The sequence below is a fragment of the Sceloporus occidentalis genome, unplaced genomic scaffold (genome assembly GCF_023333645.1).
Source record: "Sceloporus occidentalis isolate IW3139 unplaced genomic scaffold, rSceOcc1.0.p SCAF_1, whole genome shotgun sequence".
Classification (NCBI taxonomy): domain Eukaryota; kingdom Metazoa; phylum Chordata; class Lepidosauria; order Squamata; family Phrynosomatidae; genus Sceloporus; species Sceloporus occidentalis.
The window spans coordinates 130,224,316-130,250,609 of record NW_028316981.1 but is presented as its reverse complement, the minus strand read 5'-3'; the positions used below and the strand labels follow the sequence as shown (position 1 = coordinate 130,250,609).

Below are 26,294 nucleotides of genomic sequence, written 5' to 3'. Positions count from 1 at the left end.
GCCCCCTCTCTCTTGTTCTATCTTTTCCTCCTCCGCTTTGTTTTTTCCCCTCTTTCTCTTGTTCTTTCTCTTCATCCTCCTCCTATTCTTTTTCTTCTCCCCTTCCTCTTTTTATCTTTTTCCTATTCTTCTTCTTTCTCCTCCTTTCCTTCTTTCTCCTTCCTTTCTTTTTTCTCCTCCTCCCCCCTTCCGCCTCTGCTGCTGCTGTTGTTGTGTGCCCAACTCCCTCCTTGGCCAGGCCTGCATTTCCCAACAAGAGGGAAGCCAGGACTTGGGGCCATGGGGCGGGGGGGCTGAGGGGGAGGCACCAGGCAAAAGGGAGCCCAGGAGGGAGGGAGGGAGGGATGGGAGTGGCTCCATCACGCTGCATCCACACTGGAGAAATAACCCAGTTTGGCTGGCAATGCTTTAACTCTTTTCTGGCTCAAGGCTGTGGAATTCTGGGAGCTGGAGTGTGCTGTGGGGACCAGAACCCAAGCCCTGACTCTTTTATAGCTCAAGGCTGTGGAATTCTGGGAGCTGGAGTGTGTTGTGGGGACCAGAACTCAAGGCCTTCATCACTTTTAACAATGATAGTGATGATGATGAAGATGGTGATATTGATATCAGCCGGCTTCTAAGGCCTGCACTCACTGTGTCTGAAGCTGAGATAGTGTGACTTTCCAAAGTGACTTTTCTGTGTGTTTTTGGTGCTTTGAATGCTAACAAGTCTCCCTTGTTTTAACCATGATAGTGATGATGGTGGTGATATTGATATCAGCAAGCCTCTGAGGCATGGCCAATGTAATTTGCTCTGATTTTTACAAACTCATGTGCAGTGAAGAAAAACCAAAGTCCCTTGACCAAGTACACACTTCTGAGAAGTATAGTTGGTGCAAGAAACCTGAAACGGCAAATCCACTTCTTGTTAAACCACCTTGACATGTTCAATATGCATAGCCATGTTAAACCATGCTAAGTGTTAAACCCAAGGGGTTTGGTTATTCAATAAGCCTCTGAAATATGCAAGAGGCAATGTTAAATAAAGCCATGTTCAATGTCCAAATGTGTGTCGTGTGTGTTTTGGAATGGAGGGGGGTGGTTTGGGCAGAAAGGGAAGTACATTTCTGCCATCTTTCTAGGAATAATGCCAAACTGTCCTCCATTTTGATCATGCCTAAGAAACGTGCATTTATATTAACATTTTTTAAAAAATCATCAAATTTTTTCGCATGTCCTCCATTTTTTAAAAAAAAACGTGTCCTACATTTGTCCTGGTTTGGAGGTCCTGACTTATGGCAACCCTAATTGCACTTCATCCCTAGAGTATGTATCGTGTCACACAAAGAATGAACAGAGAGGTTATCAACGAAACTGATCTTGAGAGGTCCAAACCCTTCTAGCTGGTTAGCATAAGGGTTATGGTTGTCCCAACTAGCTGGGTTGTATATGATTATTGCTCAAAATTGGGCTTAAATATTTTACCTCCAGCTATGCACAGCACATCAGTATTTACAGAAGCAAGCTTTATAAAATTACTTGTGAAGAAATGTATATATCTGTTTAAAAATGTGCCTTCGAGTCTAGAATGATTTGTCTGCTGCATCCACAACATGCAACTCATTAACTGGAAATGAAATACTTTAGAATTAAGCCCCCAAAGAAACCTGATGGGCACACTAGCCATTTGCAAGTGCTTTCCCAGCTACTAAGGCCCTTCCTCCATCCCAACTGCTACTTTCCTGGCCTCAGCGAGAGAGAAGAAGAGGCAGTATCTGTTGGACTTAATCCCCTCCCACACTGCCATCTCCTTTTCCTTTTGTGTCATGTCTTAATCATACTATAAGACTGAGGGCAGGATACTGTTTTGTTGTTCTTTTACTTGTAAAGAGTCATGTGCAGTGACAGTGCTGTGTAAATAAATGATGATCTCCAAGAAGGAAGAAGCCTATATGAGTGTGCTCAGAAAGGTGCAAGAGCATATCTATGTGTGTTTGCCCATGACTATTTTCTTTTTAAAAGCTCATCTGACATACCTGGGGTGAATACATTCTCTGTTTTTAGCCTTGGGTCTCTCAGCATTGAGCGCTCCCGAGGCCCACACTTCAGTAACATTTTAAGACAGTAAAACATAAAGGTAGGTTGAGCCAGTATTATTCCACTCAAAAGCAAATATGAAGAAGCTATTGTTATGGACAATATCTAAAAAGATAGGTAAACAGCAGAGAAGTCAGGCCACTCATTAAAAGGTTTTTAAAACTATACCTAACAAGCGCTCTCTCTCTCTCTCTCTCTCTCTCTGTGTGTGTGTGTGTTGTGGGCCTTCAAGTTGTGTCCGAATTACAGAGACCCTAGGTGAATTTATCAAGGGGTTTTCTTGGCAAGGTTTGTTCAGGAGGTCTGCCACTGCCTTCTTCTGAGGATGAGAGAGTGTGACTTGCCCAAGGCCACCCAGTGGGTTTCATGGCTAAGCAGGAATTGGAATCCTGATCTCCAGAGAGAGCATAACATAGTGGTTTGAGTGTTGGACTATGACTCTAGAGACCAGGGTTCAATTCTCAGCTTGGCCATGAAACCCACTGAGTGACACTGGGCAATTCACATGCTCTCAGCCTCAGGGACAATGGCAGACCTCCTGTGAACAAATGTTGCCAAGAAAACTCTATTATAGGTTCATCTTTGAGTCAATGTAAGTCAGAAATGACTTGAGGGCATACAACAAACTCTAGAGCCATAGTCCAACACACAAACCACTAAGCTCTATACTAGTGTAACTACCCTCAGCTGGTATCAAAACTGATATTCAGCTGAGACAGAAAGTGCCATATTTTCTGAACAAAGAATCCCTTGATGGAGCAGGTCTGACATTCAGCAAGAATCCCCAATCAGATGGGCAATACTTCCTTTGATGCCAGAACTGATTTACTTTGTTAACAGTGGGTGCAAAGAGTAATTCAGGTTTGACTGCAATGCTATATTATTTTGAGAACAAGACGCACTGGTATCAATCAGACCTACTTCTTTACAGGGGTAGGTGTAATACGAAAAGAGAAAATGAAGGAAAGCTGAGAAACTGTGTGCTCCACAATCCTGTAATGCCATAAACTCTATCATCCATTGGCTCTGCCTCTGCTCCCACTACCAGCCTGTGCCCTTCTCAAGTCTCTCTTTTTGCTATCTCCCACATACAGAAATTTACCCAACAAGAAAAGAGTTCCTCTTATCCATTATATAGGATTAAGAAACATAGGGAGGGTTGCACTATCTATCACATTCCATATAAGATTAGGGACTTGGGCGGGATACAAACCGCCAAATAGTACGTCATCAATACGTACTAGGGTTAGGAAGGGGCGGTGCTTCCGCACCCCCCTAACCCTAATACGTATTGAATACGTACAAGATGGCGGCGCCCTGTTCATACGGGCGCAGCCATCTTGACGTATCGGACGCTGAGCGTCCGTACGCGTCGCGTCCTTTGTGACGTAGCGAGTGCGCCCCTGGCGCCTCGCTACGTCGCAAACGCGACTCCAAAAGAAGCTCCATTTTGGAGCTTCTTTTTTGCTCCGCGCGGGAGCCGCGCGGTTTGGCTGCTGCAGCTCCCGCGCGGAGCAAACGGCGGCGGCAGGGGAGCGCCGCAAAGCGGCGGTTTGTATCCCGCCTTAGTTTTGTAAAGCTGACTACTTCCAAAGACATGAGTCTTGAATTTCTCAGCACTGAGTGCTCCGAACACCCACTCCTCAGTAACATTTTAAGACACCACAACATTCAGCCACCATCTTGGGGGGAGAGAGGCAGGCTAGCTCCAACTGCCTGCCTGGAAGAAGTAAAGCCCTCCCTTCAGCCACCATCTTGGGGGGAGAGAGGCAGGCTAGCTCCAACTCCCTGCCTGAAAGAAGTAAAGCCCTCCCTTCAGCCACCATCTTGGGGAGAGAGAGGCAGGCTAGCTCCAACTGCCTGCCTGGAAGATGTAAAGCCCTCCCTTCAGCCACCATCTTGGGGGGAGAGAGGCAGTCTAGCTCCAACTCCCTGCCTGAAAGAAGTAAAGCCCTCCCTTCAGCCACCATCTTGGGGAGAGAGAGGCAGGCTAGCTCCAACTGCCTGCCTGGAAGAAGTAAAGCCCTCCCTTCAGCCACCATCTTGGGGAGAGAGAGGCAGGCTAGCTCCAACTGCCTGCCTGAAAGAAGTAAAGCCCTCCCTTCAGCCACCATCTTGGGGGGAGAGAGGCAGGCTAGCTCCAACTGCCTGCCTGAAAGAAGTAAAGCCCTCCCTTCAGCCACCATCTTGGGGGGAGAGAGGCAGGCTAGCTCCAACTGCCTGCCTGGAAGAAGTAAAGCCCTCCCTTCAGCCACCATCTTGGGGGGAGAGAGGCAGTCTAGCTCCAACTCCCTGCCTGAAAGAAGTAAAGCCCTCCCTTCAGCCACCATCTTGGGGAGAGAGAGGCAGGCTAGCTCCAACTGCCTGCCTGAAAGAAGTAAAGCCCTCCCTTCAGCCACCATCTTGGGGAGAGAGAGGCAGGCTAGCTCCAACTGCCTGCCTGAAAGAAGTAAAGCCCTCCCTTCAGCCACCATCTTGGGGAGAGAGAGGCAGGCTAGCTCCAACTGCCTGCCTGGAAGAAGTAAAGCCCTCCCTTCAGCCACCATCTTGGGGAGAGAGAGGCAGGCTAGCTCCAACTGCCTGCCTGAAAGAAGTAAAGCCCTCCCTTCAGCCACCATCTTGGGGGGAGAGAGGCAGGCTAGCTCCAACTGCCTGCCTGAAAGAAGTAAAGCCCTCCCTTCAGCTACCATCTTGGGGGGAGAGAGGCAGGCTAGCTCCAACTGCCTGCCTGGAAGAAGTAAAGCCCTCCCTTCAGCCACCATCTTGGGGGGAGAGAGGCAGGCTAGCTCCAACTGCCTGCCTGAAAGAAGTAAAGCCCTCCCTTCAGCCACCATCTTGGGGAGAGAGAGGCAGTCTAGCTCCAACTCCCTGCCTGAAAGAAGTAAAGCCCTCCCTTCAGCCACCATCTTGGGGAGAGAGAGGCAGGCTAGCTCCAACTGCCTGCCTGAAAGAAGTAAAGCCCTCCCTTCAGCCACCATCTTGGGGGGAGAGAGGCAGGCTAGCTCCAACTGCCTGCCTGAAGAAGAAAAAGCCCTCCTTCCGACCACCATCTTGAGGGGGAGAGAGGCCTGGCCTGAAAGACTAAGAGCCCTCCCTTCAGCCACCATCTTGAGGGGGAGAGAGGCCTGTTATGTTTTATTTTGACTTTGTATTGTACTTCCTGTTGTACACCGCTTTGATCTAATTTGGAAAAGCGGTATATAAATAAACATTATTATTATTATTATTATTATTATTATTATTATTATTATTATTAGGAGATGGGTAGACAAAGGCAAACCCCATCTGAACAAATATTGCCAAGAAAACCCTGTGATAGGGTTGCCATAAGTCAGAAGCAATCTGTAGGCACACAACAACAACAACAACAACAACAACAACTGTTTGATAAGGTGATTTAGTTACACATTACAAAAGCTTCAGAGTAGTGTTATCCAGACAACGGGACAGGTGTGGTAATTACTTTGCAGTAAGCCACTTGCAGGACTGAATGTGAACAGACCATGTGTCTATGTGCTTTGAGGCCTTCTTCCAATAGCCTCAAATAATCACACCACACTGCATATTTGATTTTGGTTAACTTCAATTTTTTACTTCCATCAGTATTGATTCAGCTCCTTCTTGCCCCTTCCTGTAGAGAAAATGGCTTTGAACATGTTCTGCTCATGCGTTACAACTACATGGTCGTGACACAGTATTAAAAGGATCTTCTTTTGGGATAGAGCCCTACTTAAACTGCAACCTCTCTTAGGTAGGCGTAATATGATGATGGGATAGGCACTGTTCCCACATCTAAGTACTTGTATGAATATGACATCTAGACCCTCGATAAATCAATCCTAATGTTAACCCATCTCATCTCTATGGGTAGGCTGCTATTTGTCACTAACTCAAAGTGATACCTCAACATGATGTTCTGCTCCAACTGCACATTATACTTACATATGGCTTATGTTATGGTTTCTTTTAAACATCATAGTGAAAAATACTTTCAAACTTGAGTGCCCAAGTATTTTCCATATTTGCAACTATCTTTGAAAATTTCATACCTTGTAAGCCTTAACAGTCCAAATTAAATACTGTATGTCCAGAGAACACATGTTTTTAATATCGAATTAGACATGTATAGTTTTAAAATTATAGTTCTCTCTTCTAATTAATTATGGGTATGAAACAATTTTATTCAACCACACAATTCAGGTTAACATGAACCATAATGCTTTCTACTATTTAACCAGACCGAATGTATTTGTTAATATAGAGCATTTGTACTTCATCCTTTAGCCAAAAAGATGCCCAGGGCAAATCCTTAATTTGACTGTTTCTGCCCTCAGGTTTACAATATATTGTACAATTTATTATTCACAGAAGCATGGGCATCCCCACCTTTTGGCCCCAAAGTACTCCTAAGGCAGTTCATAGGACATAACACAAGAGGATTCTGATTTCTATATTTGAAAACACATACAGTGGGCTCTTCTTATCTGTGTACTTGCCATCAGCGAATTTGAGCTTCTGCAGCTAGCAAGCCTCATTGTTTTTAATGGAGGCGCATGGATGTGGCCACATGCACATCAGGCTGCCATAGGAAGCAGGACTTGAGGTCCAGCATTTTGTTTTGTTATCTGTGGTGGTGGGGCGGAACAGATCCCTTGCAGATACAAAAGAACGACTGTACTAAGAACAAAAACAAAATTAAATAAGCTTTGTTGTAACAAGATTATTTTAGCCATGCTACTTTTTTTCTGTTTCACTTCAGAAGGGCCATTATTTCACATTTTAGTTCTTTAGGAACTCTTAGAGAATACCTTCTGTTTCTGTCAACACAGTCATTTTAAATCTGTCACCAAGTTTCAAATCTTAGCCTCTGACATCCCATTTACACCCTAAAAAATTAATTCAGATGTGGAGGGTTACTGCCATTTTTCTTTTATAGAAAACATTGCTAAAAAAAGTTCTAGTAGCCTCACTTAATTTTTCCTATTACTCTTTAATACTGTTGTTTAATATTCTTACTGCCTCTTATTTCCCATTTCCAGTGTGTCATTAATGGCCATAAAACTGCCACATTCAAAACAGAATGAAACTAAGACTCTTACATATCTTAGAAGGAATTCCTAAGAGATGGGATACTGGAGGAAAAACTAATCCTCAGGCCGGACGCTGAACATCAGAGCCCATTATCTCTTCATGCACACATCCATCTTTAAAGGAATCTAACCAAAAAAAAAATGACAGAGGGCAGAACAAGATGTTATCAGACACAAGGCCTCTGTCTCTGGTGTGTGTGTTTCAGTCAATGCATTAATCTGGGGCCTGGAGAGCCAAGAAAGGCCCCAAGAATTTCTAATAGCCCCTCCCTATAAAAGAAAACTTCCAGCCCCCTTCCACGGCATTATTTTACAAAGGTTAGCAAACAAGCAGCTCTTCAGATATTTTCTTGGCTTTCAACAGGGACCTGTCTATTTTTCCTATAAAATGGTCTCTCTCTCTCACACACACACATAACATATTTACTATGTCTTTTATTTCCAAATTTTACAAATTTTATTTATTTATTTTTGTGAAGTCAAAGACTTTCATGGCCGGCATCCATAGTTTTTTGTGACCATGTCTAGAAGAGTTTCTTCCTGATGTTTCACCACAGCCACAGATGCTGGTGAAACGTCAGGAAGAAACTCTTCTAGAACATGGCCACACAGCCTGAAAAACCCACAAAAAATCTTTTTTTTTTTCATTTAGAATGAATCCTCACAAATCATGTGAATGAATAATTTAGAATGAATCCACACAAATCAGGATGGCAGAAATAACAGTTTACCAGTAGTCATATTCAAACAACCTAAGATTAGTCATTCTGTAGGAAAAACCACAGCTTTAGAATTTCATAGTATGCCATTATCTTTATTTAAAAGACAACTGAGGATTTAAGGTCCATTTGGACTTTGAATCATCAGTTTTGAGAGCTGCCTTCACCCCTGCCTCCAGGCCCAAAAGCCATCTTCTTCTGCCTTCCTAAATTTATCTCAGAGGCCCTGATCAGAGACATAATGTTACTTCTGCAGATGATAGTTCCCATCTTGGGTTTTTTACTCTTTTCACCATTATCTGTAGGATCACAGTGTGGAATGGTATCTCATAATGGCATACAGTTTCTTCATTGTATGTACTTTTGACTATCACTGACAGAAACGGGGAAATGCACAACACCATACAATCACAACCAAGGGTAGATGACACTTTAAATTAGTTAGGAAAATTAGAAAACTAGACATGCACACATGTATTGCTCGTAACACTTTGATCTACCAGAGTGTTAAATAAATACTAGCAGCTACATAATAACTCATCCTTGCAAATAAGAACCAAGAAGATGGTCATCTAGCTTTTCCTCTTCTCCCCAACCCCAATCCCTGTCAAAATTGAGAGGAAGTAGGACGTGTATATGGGAGGCAATTTTGTTTTAATATGAAAATAGAAATTCTATTTCACTCTGAACAAACAGAATTAGAAAGTAAAAGTATCTTTAAATGCTATAGACAAGCATTAAGAGCCATGCAGAACCAGACCAATGGCTTATCTGATATCTATTGCCTATGAAAGGCCTTCCCAGACATGAGTAGAATTTTTCCCTCCAGCTCATGCAAAAATCACAAAGGTATATCACTTCTGATATGGGAGCCTCCAATAGCCCTAACCGCCATTAATTTATCCAGCCTTCATGGCCAACAAGTGCTAGTGCTCATAAAACTCTCAAAATTCGGTAGGATGGAGCCATAGCAGTTAAAATGGTGTCAAACTGCATTTTTTCTACAGTGTATTCACACCCTAAGATAGAAACCTGCAAACACAAAAGCAGGAACAACTGGAAACGGCCATGTAAAAAACATGGTTTTTCAATTTAAAATCCAGCTCAACACATTTTGAACAGGAATTACTCATTCAGGGCTTCAGAGGTTGTTAAAAGAAAAAGAGGGGGAGAAATAAAATCTCTGTTCGTCCTTGTCAGATTTGACAAATCCATACATTCAAAGTTTGTCTTTTACACATGACTTTTATTCTCACAAGTGCATTTGTGATGCCTGTCCTAATCTACAACCAGAGGTGGACAGGACTTCAGCAATCACTTTGTACAGGACTTCAAAAGCACATGAGAGCATGGCAAAGGTCTGTCCCACAGGCCTGCTTAGCCTCAGAAACACTCTAAGGTAGGGATGCTTCTTAAAAGCCTCCAGAACTCAGGCACATCCAAACAGGCTTTTTATACCCTGCAGTTTCCTGCCTCCAACATGAAATTTTATCAAACAACGAATCAACAGCATTTTCCATTTGAAACACTTGTGTTTTCCCACCACTTTTCCCATCTATTTTCTCTCTCAAAATTTTTTTATCAATTAAGGAGAAAAAGATGGAATATGTGCACCATGTCTTCTGACTGACAGCATTAGGAGCCCTCTACCCGTAAGTACCCTGATATTGCTAAAAATCTTATCATATGAGAAAAGAATGCCAAAACAGAGCCGGAGAGAAGTGGCTTTCTCCTTGACTCTACATGCTGCCAAAACACTTCTGTTCTTTTCCTGAGGGAAACGATCATATAAGGATGTCATTTGCCATACTGGAAAATGCTGTTTGGCAAAATGCACACTTTTATGACCATCTCCCTCATGAAGGATAACAGAAGTGCTACAATAGCACGTGGAGAAGGAGAAAGCCACTTTTCTCCAGTTTCATTTCAGCTTTCTTTTCTCATGCTGTAACAGAGACACAATACCCACTTCTCTATGGCGGGATACAAACCGCCGCTTTGTGGCGCTCCCCTGCCGCCGCCGTTTGCTCCGCGCGGGAGCTGCAGCAGCCAAACCGCACGGCTCCCGCGCGGAGCAAAAAAGAAGCTCCAAAATGGAGCTTCTTTTGGAGTCGCGTTTGCGACGTAGCGAGGCGCCAGGGGCGCACTCGCTACGTCACAAAGGACGCAATGTGTACGGACGCTCAGCGTCCGATACGTCAAGATGGCTGCACCCGTATGAACAGGGCACCGCCATCTTGTACGTATTCAATACGTATTAGGGTTAGGGGGGTGCGGAAGCACCGCCCCTTCCTAACCCTAGTACGTATTGATGACGTACTATTTGGCGGTTTGTATCCCGCCTATGGGCTTTATTGCACCATGTTGCTATAGTGTCATAGGGACACATTGGTACAGCTAGTAATTATGCCTTTCCGCATGCTGTTGGGTGTCCTGGCGTTGTCTCATTGTAGCACTATTGCAAATATGCATTTTTTTTCATGCTGGAAATAATCTGCTAATAACTCCCTTACCAAACAATAACTTTTTGTGCTTCGGAACACCCACTGTGGTTTCTTTAATAAAAACTCCATTTGTGGATGTGGCCATCTAATTCCTCTTTCAAAGATTCACCAGGAGATCTGTGCAGGGAATTCACAGACCACTTCTGGTGCTTGGATGGCAAAGACAACTTTTGTGGCATATTTAATTTAATACCTTTCCTTCTGTTATGCAGTAGCATAATATTATAGTGCCTTTAAATTTTAGCATAACAATTAAACACTTTCATGAAACTTTCCACCAGGGCGATGCATGACTACTCTACGAGTTTGGGTTTCTTCCAAGCATACATGCCATCCATGGCCATGGTAGAGGTATGCTGGAGGATGCAAGAGAACCCAACCACACAAAAGGCAAAACACAGTCATGCATTTAACAGGGGGGAAAATGGCACAGTTGAAAAGTCAAGGCAGTTACAACTACACTGAATGGAAAAAAATGACAGGGGCAGCATGACCACCTTCTTTTTCGGTCTGACCTCTCACAAGAAAGAGTCCTGTCCATTGCCAACTGTTATCATGATGTCATTCCACCGCAACACCAACCCCCAAAACAGACCAATGGTGAAGCAAGGGAAAGGATATTATGGAGGCCATGATGTCATTACTGTGAAAGAAATAAGTTTGGGAAGCATACTAAAAGTAAGATTACTAAAGAAAGCCTGCAAGGTGCAATACAGTTCATATACAATCAGCAACCCTACCATAAACAGAGAGGAGAAGAGAGAGAAGTAGCTGGGTGGCCATTTTGAATGGTGAGTGTTTGAATTTTTTTTAAACCCTTGGGAGAGTATGCTTGTTGCTGAGGGGGTTCAGCATATTAGGGAGCAAGAGCATTTCCAGGACAGAACAGAACCAACAGTCTTGGATGGGGACCACACAGAAGAAGTTGCTGGGGAGGAAGAGATCACTTCACATACACAGGAGCCAGACAGCTGGAGGAATGTCACACAGAGAACTAGGCCAACAAGGGATTGTTCTATGAGCTTGCAGCTAGAGAATCGATTTGAAGCTCTTTCCCTTATTAAGGAGGATGAGGAAGAGCAGCATGTACAGACTTCAGGGATAGAGCAGGGGACCCTGGGAGTACCACCAAAGGGAACAGTTGCTACTCAGCCTCGGAGGAGGCACACGGTCATAGTGTGGGACTCCTTGCTGAGGGATACAGAAACAGTGATTTATAGGCCTGACAAGATGTCTCAAGAGGTGTGTTGTCTCCCTGGGCAAAGATCCGTGATGTGACAGAGTGGCTGACAAGACTGGTCAAGCCAACTGACCAATACCCCTTCCTTTTGGTCCATGTGGGAACCAATGATACTGCAAGACACAGCCTGCAGAACATCAAAAGGGATTACAAGGCTCTTGGTAGGAAGCTGAAAGAAATAGATGCACAAGTTGTCATCTCGTCTCTTCTGCCAGTTGAAGGGCATGGTCCAGGAAGGGAGAGGAAAACAGTGGATGTGAGCAACTGGCTCCGCAGATGGTGCCACCGAGAACGATTTGGATTCTTCGATCATGGGCTGTGGTTCCATGAAGGGGGGGGGGGGCTTCTTGCAACGGACAGGTTGCATCTCATGCCAGTTGGAAGAAATGTTTTTGCCAACAGTCTCAAGAATTTGATCAGGAGGGCTTTAAACTGAGTTTTGTGGGGGAGGGAGACAATATTATGGAAGGCGAAAGGGATGGAGAAAATAGTCAAACTGACACAGAGGAAACAAGACAAATAGTGAAAGGACCCAACCGTGGGAGGCAAAAAAAACTTGCACAGGCAGCAACTAAAGAGGACCCATGGTCTGAGATGTCTCTACACTAATGCACAGAGCATGGGAAATAACAAGATGAACTTGAACTCTTAGTACAGTGCTACCTCGGGTTACGAATTTAATTCGTTCCGCGGCGCCGTTCGTAACCCGATACATTTCGCAACCCGAAAAGGCGCTGGAAAGCCGCTAGCCGCGCTTCACATTTGAATTTCGCGCCGAAATGAATTTCGTAACCCGAAAAATCTTTCGTAACCCGGAACAGTTTTTTCCAATGTAACTTTTTCGTACCCCGGAAATTTCGTAACGCGGTCAATTCGTATCCCGGGGTACCACTGTACAGCAAAGCAAATATGATATAATAGGCATCCTGAAACCTGGTGGGATGAGTCTCAGAACTGGAATGTAGAAATAGAGGGGTATAAAATGTTTTAAGAGAAATAGGCCAAACAGGAAAAGAGGAGGAATAGCACTGTATGTCAGAGATATTTACACCAGTAAAGAGATCCAGGACATCAATACTGAAAGCCAGGTGGAGAGCATCTGGATAAAAATTAAAGGGCAGGGAAACAACAAGGATGTTATGGTGGGAGTCTACTACAGACCCCCAAGTAAGACAGAGGAATTGGATGATGTCTTTCTAGAACAGATGACCACACACTCAGAAAGGAGAGATGTAGTAGTGATGGGTGACTTCAACTATCCTGATATTTGTTGGAAGTTAAACTCAGCCATATCCTCAAGGTCTAGCAAATTCCTCACTTGCCTGGAAGACAATTTCATGATCCAAAAGGTGGAAGAGGCAACAAGGGGGTCAGCTATTTTAGGTCTGATCCTAACCAACAAGGATGACTTGGTTAATGGGGGGCAAGCGGTGGGATCATTAGGTCGTAGTGACCATCTTCTCCTGGAGTTTGTTATACAGTGGAAAGGAAAAGCCAGGCATAGTCAGACACGCATTCTAGACTTCAGGAGAGCGGATTTCAGTAAACTTAGAAATACTGGGGGTGATCCCATGGTCAGAAATACTAAAAGAGAAGGGAGTTCAAGATGGATGGGAGTTTCTCAAAAGGGAGATACTGAAGGCACAATTTCAAACAGTCCCAGTGAGGAAGAAAAATGGGAGGTGTCTCAAAAAACCAGGATGGATAACTAAGGAACTTTCAACTGAGCTAAGTTTTAAATGGAACATGGGGAAATCACCAAAGGGGAATTCAAACAAATAGCTAGCCTGTGCAGAGGTAAAGTCAGAAAAGCTAACGCGCAGAATGAACTCAGGCTTGCTAGAGAGGTTAAAAACAATAAAAAGGGCTTTTATGGATATGTCTGCAGCAAAAGGAAGAAGGAAATGGTAGGGCCACTACGTGCAGAAGATGGCAAAATGCTAACAGAAGACAGAGAAAAGGCAGAATTACTCAACACTTTCTTTGCTTCAGTCTTCTCAGAAAAGGCAAAGGGTGCTCAACCTCAGGATAATGGAGCAGAGGACAGAATAGGGGAATTTCAGCACAAAATAAGTAAAGAGATAGTACAGGAATACCTGTTTAACCTAAATGAATTTAAGTCTCCAGGACCAGATGAACTACATCCAAGGGTATTAAAAGAACTGACAAATGTAATATCAGAGCCATTGGCAATAATCTTTGCAAACTCCTGGAGAACAGAAGTCCCTGCAGACTGGAAGAGGGCAAACGTTGTCCCCATCTTCAAAAAGGGGAAAAAAGAGGATCCAAACAATTATTGTCCAGTTAGTCTGACATCAATACCAGGAAAGATTCTAGAGCAGATCATTAAAAAGAGTCTGTGAACATCTAGAAGGTAATTCCATAATCAGAAAAAGTCAACATGGGTTTCAGAGAAACAAATCATGCCAGACAAATCTTATCTCTTTCTTTGATAAAATTACCAGCTTGGTAGATGAAGGGAATGCTGTGGATATAGTATATCTTGATTTCAGTAAGGCCTTTGACAAAGTTTCCCATGACATTCTTGCAAACAAGCTCGTAAAATGTGGGTTAGACAAGGTAACTGTTACATGGATTTGTAATTGGTTGACCGGCCGAACCCAAAGAGTCCTCAAAAATGGCTCCTTTTCATCCTGGAGAGAAGTGACCAGTGGGGTCCCACAAGGCTATGTCCTGGGCCCAGTGCTATTCAACATCTTCATCAATGTCTTGGATGACATAATTGGTGGCATACTTATCACATTTGCAGATAACACCAAATTAGGATGAATACCTAATACTCCAGAGGATAGGATCAAAATTCAAAATGACCTGAATAGACTAGAAAGCTGGGCCACAGCTAACAAAATGAACTTCAACAGGGAGATATGTAAGATACTGCACTTAGGGCAGAAGAATGAAATGCACAGATATAGGATGGGGGACACTTGGCTGAATGAAACTACATGTGAAAGGGATCTGGGAGTCCAAGTAGATCACAAGCTGAACATGAGTCAACAGTGCGATGTGGCAGCTAAAAAGGCCAATGCGATTTTAGGCTGCATCAATAGAAGTATAGTGTCTAGATCAAGGGAAATAATAGTGCCACTCTATTCTCCTTTGCTCAGGCCCCACCTGGAATATTGTGTCCAGTTCTGGGCACTACAATTCAAAACGGACATTGAGAAACTGGAGCGTATCCAAAGGAGAGTGACTAAAATGGTGAACGGTCTGGAAACTATGTCCTATGAGGAACAACTTAGGGAACTGGGGATGTTTAGCCTGGAGAAGAGAAGGTTAAGGGCTGATATGATAGCCCTGTTTAAATATTTGAAGGGATGCCATATTGAGGAGGGAACAAGCTTGTTTTCTGCTGCTCCAGAGAACAGGACCCGGAGCAGGAAAAGAGCTTCCACCTCAACATTAGGAACAACTTCCTGACAGTAAGGGCTGTTCGACATGGAACACACTTCCTCGGAGAGTGGTGGAGTCTCCCTCCTTGGAGGTCTTTAAGCAGAGGCTAGATGGCCATCTGTCGGGGATGCTTTGATTGAGAGTTCCTGCATGGCAGGGGGTTGGACTCGATGGCCCTTGTGGTCTCTTCCAACTCTACGATTCTATGATTCTATGGAGCAGATTAATGCTGTATAAAGGAGCAGTGCAGTAAGGCCTTGTGTCAGGTAAACATAGGTATAATATGATGAGAGATTTTGGCGCCCTACCAAGAAAAGCCAGATCTTCTCAAGTCATGAAAATACAAATGAAATGTATTATTATTATTATTATTATTATGAACAAAAAAGTACAGTACTTACATATTACATTTCATTTTCAAACTGTCCAATCACAGTGCAATAAATTGCAACAAAAATGGATGAGGGTGTGGTTAAACATTTTATGGAGAAAAACAAACAAAATTTGATAATTTATATATAAGGAAAGCCATTGCCTCTCTTTATGAAACAAAGCCATTTGCTTTGTAGGAGTCCTCAGCTGCAGTAATGGAATTAATAAATGTGGGCACAAAGCACAACATCACGACTGCTTGCTAATCTCATATAAAGCCTAGTAAGAGCCAATTTAAAATATTTAAATCCAATTATCAGCAAAAATACAAATTGATTATTAGTTCAAACGAATGCAATTTTAAATGGAAATAAATAAGGTTATGAACATTTGAATCACCAAAGCAGTAAAGACATGCATTCTTGAACTAAGCTGAAGTGAAACACATTACTTAAGGTTAATTAATTCATTTCACCTTGAATTAAACTAACCCCGAGTAACCCTGCAACAAAAAATCCTCCTCCCACCAGGCCTGTTTTAGCAAATACAAGTTGAGTCTCCCTTATCTGGAATTCCAAAATGTGAAATATTTCAAAAACCAAACTTGTTTTTTATGGTGGCCTTTGCTTTCTGATGGTTCCATGTGCACCAACTTTGTTTCATCCACAACATGATTAAACAAAGGCTATCTGCATAAAACACGTATGCATTTTAAATTCCAAAAATTTCCAAAATCTAAAACACCTCTGGTCTCAAGGGAGGCTCAACCTATACCACTGATTTTCTTGTCCACGGGTGGTTTCAAGCAACTTCCAATGATAAAACTCATGGACACAGATTAGGAGGTAAGCTGAAAAGTCTGAGACACTCACTCTGTGATCCTCTTTGCCAGCTCTGTGCAGGCTGCTGTGGAGTTTGCCGAGAAGACCCGGTAGCCACTTCTGGCCGCATTCATTGCCAAGGAATCATGCAAACCCCTCGGAACTCGAGAGTGAGAAAAGACAGATTTATAAGGTAACAGCAGTTTCCTTGGCATCCTCCTCTTCAACCTCTCTCTCCAAATACTATTCTCCACCCACAGAGAGGTGGAAAGTGGGAGCAGAGGAGTTTACCAAGACTAGGTCTCCCCCCACCACAACTCAATGACCCTATAGTTTAGGTGTTCAAACGTATCACAACTATATAGTATTGCAAGTTAGTGGTGAGTTAGTCTTTCACATGCCCCCCTTCCAGAAGCTGCCTCTGAAGAAGCAAACACAAGTTTGGCTAAAGAAGCCTAAAAAGGAAAGGAGATGGCAAGCTTGAAGGCTGAAAGAGGAGGGGGAATGAAGAAGGAATGAAGAAACTGTTATTTCAGGGTACTGTTTCCAAACCCAAACAGAGGGGGAAGGAGTTAGTGGCTCCAGAGTGGGAAAAGCAAAAAATGCAAGCAATGAAGCCTGTTAATATGAAACAAGGAAAGGGAGGAAGTGGAAAAGGGGAGGCAGTCTCAGTAAGTTTTCCAGAGGGAAAGGAAAAGTGCCCAGAAAGGGTTTCTGAGAGGGCAAAAAGAAAAAAAGAAACAGCACCAGACAGGAAAGAGAATTGTGTTACAGGAAGGCAAGGAAACCAAGGCAAGGGAGCACAGGGGTTAAAGGACACACAAACACACAACACAACAGAGGAGTTTTACCAAGACTATGTCTCCCTCCACCACAACTCAAAGACTATATAGTTTGCATGTTCAAAAGTATTGCAAGTTAATATATATATATATATATATATATATATATAGTATTGCAAGTTAGCTGGGAGTTGCTTCTTCCCACGCCCCCTTCGAGACAACACGCTCCCCTGCTGAGGAGGGAATGGAGGGGAAATGGGGGGAGAGGGAAGGAAAGGAGCAAGCAAGGAAGGAGTGGGGGCTATTTGAGAATAATAAAGCCTTTTTCTTTCTGAGAGGAACCAGAGGCCAGGGGCAAAGGGATGAAGGTCTTAGTTAGAAGAAGAGCTGGGTCGTGAGGCTGCTCAGAGGGGTGGGCTTCTTCCCCAGAGGAGTGTCTGGAGGGAAAGGAGGGCGAGGGTTGCGGAGGGAGGGGTAAAGGGGAGACTAAGAAGGTGCGAAGGAGGACAGTGGCTCCCTACACTAAGCCCAGGCCTAGCTGCACTCTTCCTCAGCGCCTCCCGCGGCCATAGAGACGGAGGGCTAGAGCGCCGCCTTCTGCCCTAGGCGGCCATTTCATGCAGAAGGCGACGCTCTAGACCTCCGTCTCTATGGCCGCGGGAGGCGCTGGGGAAGAGTGCAGCTAGGCCTGGCCCTAGCCGAGGGACGCCTGCGCAGTGCCGACATGTTGAGTGAGGGCAACGCGCCCCCTGACACTTACCCCGAGTCCCACCCCACAATTAAGGCCCCAGGAGGCTTCCGTCGGCTTTTACTTTCCTCTCTTCGTAAAGCCAGTGCCCCCGGCTGAGTGGCTTTTCTTTAAAGTTTATCTCTAGAGACCTAGAAGCCTTCGTTTCCCGAGACAAATATGGCTGCTCCCCTCGGCGGATCCCGACCGCTGTACTGACGACGAGCAGACCTCCGCTTCCGAGGAAGTGGGCGGAGTCAGGGCTGCCCTGGCTCAAGGCTAGGGAATTCTGGGAACTGTAGTTTTGTGAGACATATGCAGTTTGGTTCTGCTTTAACTGCCATAGCTGAAAGCTGTGGAATTCTGGGATCTTTAGTTTTGTGAGACATTTAGAAATAACGCAGTCTGACACCACTCTAACTGCCATGGCTCTATCCTATGGAATCCTGGGATCTGTAGTTTGTTGTGGCACCAGTGCTCTCTGACAGAGAAGTCTAAATGTCTCACAAAACTAAACATCCCAGAATTCCATAGCACTGAGCTGTGGCAGTTAAAGTGGGGTCAAAGTGCATTATTTCTGCAGTGCAGATAAGGACTTAGGTCCAAAACACATTGTAATTTATCGTGGCACCAGAGCTTTCTGAAAGAGAAGTGTCAATGGCTTACAAAACTACATTTCCCAGGATGCCCTAGCACTGAGATAGGGCAGTTAAAGCAATCTCAAACAGGATTATTTCTGCAGTTTGTTTTGGATCTTAGTCTCTTAAACAAGGAAGAGGAGCAGCCACTTTTTTGCATGTTTGATTTCAGTTCCCATCATCCCATGGCTATGGCTGATGGGGATTGTAGTCCAGTAACTTTAAAAGGCCAGAGGGGAGGATTGTAATACAAACCTGAAAATGAGCAGATGTGGGTGCATCTACATTGTAGAAATAATGCAGTTTGACACCAAGTGCTATAGCTCCATCCTAAGGAATCCTAAGGCCCCATATAGACAGGCCAAAATAAAGCTGCTTTGGGTCACTTTGGAGGTATGTTGTTTAAATGATGAGTCCTGAATCCGGAAGCCGCTCCAAAGCCACGATTCAGTCCTAAGGACTGGAGCACAGCTTCCGGACTCTTAAGCCGCATGCATCATTTAAACAGCATACCTCCAAAGTGACCTGAAGCAGCTTTATTTTGGCCTGTCTGTACGGGGTTTATATACACTTTCTCTGCCAAAGAGAGTTGGTGCCCCACCAAACTACAAATCCCAAAATTCTCTAGGATGGAGCCAGGGCAGTTAAAGTCGTATCAGACGTAGTCTTTCTCCAATGTACTTGCACCCTGTGTCTCTGTACAAATGTATGGCAGTAAAGAGTTTGTTCTACACTTTGGATAAGGACACATTTTGTTGTGTTGTCAAGGTTGTGCACTGTAATAAATAAAATAATAATAAACCTTTTATTTCTATCCCACTTTTTGTTAAAACAATCAAAGTGGCTTACAATGTTAAAAGAATACAACAATATAGACAAAATATTCCCCCCCTTAAAAATGAATTAAACAATTTAAGATTCAAATTACATAAAACAGTTAAAACAATAATGGGGGCCAGCTTCATCACATATCTGTGTATGTGGGGGGTCATTACATGGCCCAGTGGTTTCTTCTGGGAAGGCCTGCCAGAAGAGATTCGCCTTAACAGCTTTCTTATAGCCTTATAGCAAAATAACAATAGCCTTATTCCCAGTTTCCTAAAGTCTCCTTCTTACAGCTTCATGGTGAGTGAGGCAGCACTGCTTCCCCCTCTTTAGTTGCTATCCCAGCGTGGCCAAATTCACAACTACTGGATTGCAGATCTACTCCATAAACGCTGCAATTCCTGCTTATTAAAAGGCATGAAAAACAGCTTTTTATCTCTTGTTTTCAAAACGGGAACACATCCACAGCCATCTAAATCACCTTTTTTCATAATTATGATGATTAAATTATAGTTTTATTATGGTAGCTTTCCCCCAGCCTTCAAAAAACATTATTAAATCACAAAGTTGTTTAGATGCAAATGGATGTTAAATTTCCTGGACTTTAAGAATCTCCCAATTGCCACATGGCCAGAAGGAGGAGGTGCCAACCTGCAAGATATGACCCTCATACCATCTTAACTAAGAGAAACAGAAAAATCCAGGCCTTTGACTAACATCTTTCAATTTTTTTTCCTGTTTAGTTTGTAACACCTTGTCTGATGAAGAAGCCAGTGGAGCTTCGAAAGCTTGCAACATTTGATTGGCCACTAAAGGTATCACTGTTTGGTGGATTTTTGATTGGAATTATTAAATCATGTAGTTTAAATTGAAATTGTGTAAATGGTTATGAGAAAAAACCAATGATCTCAGAGATCATTACGTAATCTTAAATAAAATTTAAGATCTTCTTAATACTGGATATACATTTTGTACATAGCCTACATTTTGTACATAGCCTATGTACCCTCAGTCAGTAAATTTATGGAGGGCAATGTAATTCAGCCCTATGACAAATATGATGATGTATCTCTGTTGTGGTCCCAGATTATAGAACTTCCTCCTCAATGAGGTGCATGTGGCATGTTCATTATATGCATTTGTTGAGAAAACAAGGTATCTTTACCCACTCTTTTGGAAGTGGATGAGTGATCAGGGAGTATGCTGTCTCCCCTCTATAGTGAAGCTTTAGTGTGGGGGGATGATTGTGGTTTTATGAGTTGTTTTATATTATTTTATTGCTATGAATGTAGCTTACCCTGGAACCATAAGGTGAAGGGTGAGCTACAAATTCAAATAATAAATACTGCTTCTATATATTCTTTTCCCACCCATCTATGACTATTATTAGCTTTATTTATACCCTACTTTCCTTCCCAAAGATTCAAGATGGCTAATGTACCACCCAGCGCCTATGCATTACTCGGGATTGTTGTTAACTGCCATCGAGTCAACTTCAACTTATGGCAACCCTATGAATGAGAGACTCCCAAGTCACCCTGTCATCAACTACCCTGCTCAGGTCTTGTAGACTCAGGGCCATGGCTTCCTTGATTCAGTTTATCCCTTTGGTATGTGGTCTTCCTCTTTTTGTGCTGCTTTCTAGCTTCTCAAACATTACTGTCTTCTCTAACAAGTCCTGTCTTCTCATAGTATGTCCAAAGTACAACAGTCTCAATCGTCTTGGCTTCTAGGGAACATTCAGATTTGATTTGCTTTAGGACCAGTTTATTTCTTTTTAGCCATTCAAGGTATCCACAGACCTCTTCCCCAGCACCACCTTTCAAATGAGTTGATTTTCTTCCTGTCAGTTTTCTTTATTGTCCAGCTTTCACAACTATACATAGAAGTTGGAAATACAATGGCATGGACAATCCTAAATTTAGTACAATGGACCCTTGGTATCCTCGAGTTTGATTACAGAAGCCCCCGTGGATATCAAAATCCATGGATGTTCAAGTCCCATTCAATACAATGTTGTAGTAAAATGATGACCTTTATATAAAATGGCAAAATCAAGCTTTGCTTTTTGGAATTCATGTATTTTTGAATATTTCATGCCATGGATGATTGAATCTGTGGATAAGGATTCTGTGGATATTGAGGGCTGACTGTATTCAATAAAATATCTTTAGACTTCAGGATGTTCTCTAGTTTCTTCATAGTTGCCATTGCAAGTCCTGGTCTTCTGACTTCTTGATTGCAGTCTCCATTCTGATTAATGACTGAGCCAAGGTATGGAAGATCTTGACCTATTTCAGTGTATTCAGTGTCTACTTTAAAGTTATGTATCTGTGGCCGTTGTCTGAAGCTGCACAACACATATTAAATTACTGATGTTCCTTCCTCCAAGATTGTTGCAAAGTCTTTTATTATTGAAGATCATAAAAAAAAAATCTATGGATCTCTCTTGTAAAAAATGGGTGTACCACAACATTTGATAGTCTTGATGTGTAACTTGTACTCAGGACTAGAGACTACCATCAGGCCAAAAATACAGAGAAACTTTCCTACTTTTTAGACTGCTAAAAAGACAAATAAATGGGTGCTAGAGCAAATCAAGCCTGAACTTTCCCTAGAAACTAAGGCCCTAAACAGTCCGGCACTTTGTGCCGGCCTGGAGCCGAAAGTAGGGCTAGATAGGGCTGGGCATCCACCGCCCTGCGCCATCTTGGCATGCACACTTCCATACTGGACACGCCATTATGGTGCCCCTTCAAAGAAGCTGCCTAGAGCGGCTTCTTTTTAGGGAGCCGGTCGGTGCTGCAGCGTGTGGCTGCTGCAGTACCAACCAGGGGCAAAGACAGGCGGCTTTTAGCCTCCCATCTGTATAGCCTGCAAGTTGACTAAACTGAGACTGTTGTACTTTGGACTTATCCTGAGAAACATGAGTTACTGGAACAAACAATAATGTTTGGTAAAGTAGAAGGCAATAGGAAAAGAGGAAGCTGCATTACAGATGGATAAACTCAATCAAAGAAGCCACAGCCCTAGGTTTGCAAGACCTGAGCAGGCCTGTTGATGATAGGGTGACTTGGATGGCTCTTATTCATAGAGTTGTCATAAGTTGAAGTTGGCTTGACAGCAGTTAACAACAATGAATATTCAACACTGTTTAACTTTAAAAAGTCAGGTTTCAGAAAAAACTAAAGGACAACGAGAAAGAAAATATGCCTTTTGTATGAATTGTAAGCTTTTACACTTTGCAGAATCAAGCTTGGTCTCTGTTGAAGAGAGCTTGGCAGATACCTATAAAAGAAATAATCAGTCTCATAAATTGGTGAAAAATTATTCTGCTTTCATAAAGGGTAGCCTGAAGGCTATGAAACATTATTAACGTTAGAGCTGGGTGTGGCCTCCAGGCATAAAAATTGCTTTGTTGCTGTTTCTGTGTATGGCCAGAGTTATTTGTTTTGGGAATAAATAATCATTGCAGTACCTGTGTGTATGAGGAAAAAAAGACTCCAAAGCGAAGAGCTGGCTCTTATTAAATGTTGTGAACAAAGAAGGATAACCAAAATCAATTGAGGGAGTTATTTCCAAACTGCTTAAAAGCCAACAAGCAAGGTGGCATCATCAGCCTTCAAATAACAAGATAACGTATCCTTGATCTGTTCCTGGTCATGAAAGCTAGAGAAGCCTGCTGTAAAGTAGGCAAACTGAAGCCCCCCCTCCCCCAGCTTCCTGCAGTTTATTAGTATTGAGCCTCTAAAAGCATGGTAACTTTGAGATTTAGGCCCAGTACATACGGGCAGGAAGCAGCGTGCTAACACCGATTCTACAGTTTGGGAGTGCACAGCAACCACACGCTCCTGAACCCTAGTTCCTACGGACACCACCATCACGGTGGCCTCCCGTCCATATGGGGCTGCCATTATGATGCCACCATACAGCAACCAGATGGCGCTGGCAGGAAGTGATGTCATGGTGGCGCCCTTTACTATCTGCGGCGCCACAAAAAAGCTGCTATAGTCAACTTCTTTGTGGCGGTGCATCAATGCTGTAGTGTGCAACTGCTGTAGCACCGACTCAGGGCAAAGATGGGCGGCACATCTGTTGATCCCCTTAGTCCATAACTAAAGACACTTAACTAGAGTGTTGATTTGTTACATTTCTATCCTGCCCTTTTCTCAAGGTTGCATGCATGTTCCTCCTTTTATCTTCATGACAACACTGCAGAATAGATTAGACTGAAAGATTATGAATTTCACAGCATCATTGCCTGAGTGGGAATTTGATCTTGTATCTTCTTTGGTCCTTTAATCATTACTTTAACAGCTCTGACTATCCTTTCATATTAGATGAGTGAGGTTGAGACACATCTCTATATTCTGCCTGACTGCAACACCACCAGTTTTTGATCTTTAAGGTGAATAGGCGGTTAGAGGTAATAAATGGTGCTGTTTGTCTACTGTGTCATCTCAAAAAGTAGGCAAAGGGCACTGTTACATAATTATGTCTAAGCCAGCTGCCAATACATGTAAGGAATTTGGGCAAGAACTCACAGAATTTAAAAATAGGAATCACTGATAAGCATGGAGCATGCCTACAGAATTTGTAATCAATGGTATCAAATTGATCTCATAAACCACAGATGGCAACCAAACAAGAGCTAGGATTGGTTCTCCTGTTAGGCACAGGGAGGAAATAATTTCACATGGCACATACTGGGTAGGTGTAGTGCTACAGTAGCAGCTACGCTGTTCCTTTTAATAATAATAATAATAATATAAATTTATTTCTACCCCGCCCTTCCATGGATATGATCAGGGCGGCTTTTAAGCCCACTGACCTTTCCCTTCTACATACCAAACTTTAAATTCCATGCAGTGTGTTCTTTGCCCCTTTAAGAAGCCTGATGTCCTCATGTGTGATGGAAGCCCTATACCATTTCCCAATTTGGGGGTGGGTGGAGGGAGAATCTTCTTTGCCTCAGGCAACAAAATGAATACCCTGTTTTTGTTGTGTGCCTTCAAGTCATTTCCGTCTTAAAGCGACCCTATCACAGGATCATCTTTGCAAGTTTCTTTGGAGGGGGTTGCCACTGGCATCCTCTGAGTCTGAGAGAGTCTGATTTGCCCAAGGGCACCAGTGCATTTCCATGGCCAATCCAGGATTCGAACCCTGGTCTCCCTGTGTCCTAGTCCAACACTCAAACCATTACAACACACTGGCCAAATGTCAACTATCGTCTAGCTGTCCTGATTTGGCAAGGACAGTTGCTATTAATTTGGTGTCCCACTTTTTCAGATGCTTTTAAAATACCCCAGTTCCTCCTCCTTTTGTCCTCAGCTGACCTCAGTTGCTGCAAGTTGAGTTCAAAGTGAGTTCCAAAGTAGTTTGCACTCAATTATATCAGTAGAGGGAGAGGAGAAAAGGATCAGGATCTTGCCCTTTTTTGTAGATTTAGGCAATAACACATGCTTGGCCACATGTGTTCTGCTTTTCATCTGTGAAATATTGGATGATGTGATAATATCTGCCCCAGCAACTGACCAGTTATCAGTTCCTTGATAACTGAAAAAGCAAAAAAGTTATTGGTCTGCTTGTAAGGCCACACTATATGAGTGGTGGAGCTTCACTGTGTGGACCAAAAATGATGCAAGCTTGCTGTGGTATTATGGCATGAGATCATTCTAAGAGCTAAAAAGTAGATTTAAATAATCTCTATTAATAATAACTTAGGTCCAAAATACCCTGCAGAAATAATCCAGTTTGAGACCTCTTTAACTGCTGTGGCTCAATGCTAGGGAATTCTGTTCTTTGTTTTGTGAAACATTTAGCCTTCTCTGTCAGAGAGCTCTAGTGCCACAATACAATTCCCAGGATTCTCTAGCACTGAGCCAGGGCAGTTAAAGCCGTCTCAAACTGGATTATTTCTGCAGTGTGTTTTAGACCTTAACCTACATTCCTGTGATAATGAAAATAACAACCATAATATCAAGCCTGAAGAAGCACTTCTTTAAATAGAAAGATTAATGTTCATAGTGATAGCTACTATCACTGTGGGTGGGGAGCCATACTTTAATGTTGAGATGGTGCATTAGAGTGCAGCATACATATACGTATAGTTATATTTGGTGACTTTGACAGATGCACAAAAGTCAAGAAAATCACCTTCATTGGCCAAGAAAGCCACTGCGCTGGATCTTCCTGTCATTCTCCCACAGGGAACCATGATGGTTGTGCTGTCTTTTCGGGATGCCACCTGCTGGCATCCATCTGTAACTGCTGGTCCCCTGAAACCTCTGAACTAAATTGCATCCTCTAAATAAGACAATATAAAGAACAATTTGACAAAACCTTGCCTTTTGGAAACAAAACCATCCAGGGGTTCCCTGAGGTCTTGCAAGTGAAGTGGATGATTTTGGAAATGATTAAAGACGTACGTTGTTTGTGCTTCCTATGGATTAAAGGACACAAATGTCATTTCATGGTTTATTGTGAAAATCCAGGACTTGTTAAGCAGCCTTCTCAGCCACACAGAGAAAATGAGCCCCCAAATTTCTGCATAATATTAATAAAGTTGTGGCCTGATATTTATAAGTGGTTTTTGCTGTTTTGATTCCTGTCCTAGAAGTTGAGATAATGATGCCAATTCAACAATATTACTAAGGAGAAGACTCTGCTAATCCCAATTCTTGGATCCAGCTGTACCACATACTGCAGAAGATAGTGTCTAATGACAAATCTGGTTGATTTAGCAGAAAGATGAAATAAAAGAAAGATGGAGATCTATGTTTTGTTTATTTTATCCATTGTGGTTCATAGAAGAATGTTGGTGAGTGTGTGCGCGTCTGTAGGCTCTAAAAACATGTTGCTACATCATGAATAAATATTGAGAAAATTCTTCAGTCAAAGAGCTTGACTTGAAACAATTTTTGGACACAGTTTTCTTCTCACTTTAAAAACAGATCAGCTTGACCAAGTGTATAAAACTTGCAAATGAACTGAAAATATACAAATATTTTGTTTGCATTATTTGTTGTCCCATCCCGTTCCCCCCATCCACAAATACAGAGTTAGAGGATTTCAACTCTGTTAGAT

At 42.9% G+C, this 26,294-nt stretch overlaps 1 protein-coding gene and 1 long non-coding RNA gene across 8 annotated transcripts in view; one reads left to right on the top strand and one right to left on the bottom strand.

Annotated features, from left to right (window-relative positions):
* Positions 1 to 26,294, bottom strand: part of LOC149322144 (phosphoribosyl pyrophosphate synthase-associated protein 1) — a 76,934-nt gene that overhangs the window by 45,699 nt on the left and 4,941 nt on the right. For 2 of the 7 annotated variants that reach the window (XM_089535267.1, XM_089535315.1), the window contains exon 1: positions 16,288 to 17,527. The exons of 1 other annotated variant lie outside the window; for it this stretch is intronic. In XM_089535267.1, the coding sequence (XP_089391393.1) occupies positions 16,288 to 16,451 (164 nt within the window). In that variant the 5' untranslated portion in view covers positions 16,452 to 17,527. 4 more of the 7 variants (XM_089535296.1, XM_089535276.1, XM_089535286.1 and 1 more) reach the window with 4 other exon arrangements.
* LOC149322145 (uncharacterized) lies at positions 16,344 to 25,933 on the top strand. Its single transcript, XR_016282135.1, has 3 exons — positions 16,344 to 16,429; positions 19,952 to 20,023; positions 25,825 to 25,933. It is a non-coding gene; the product is annotated as an uncharacterized LOC149322145 (long non-coding RNA).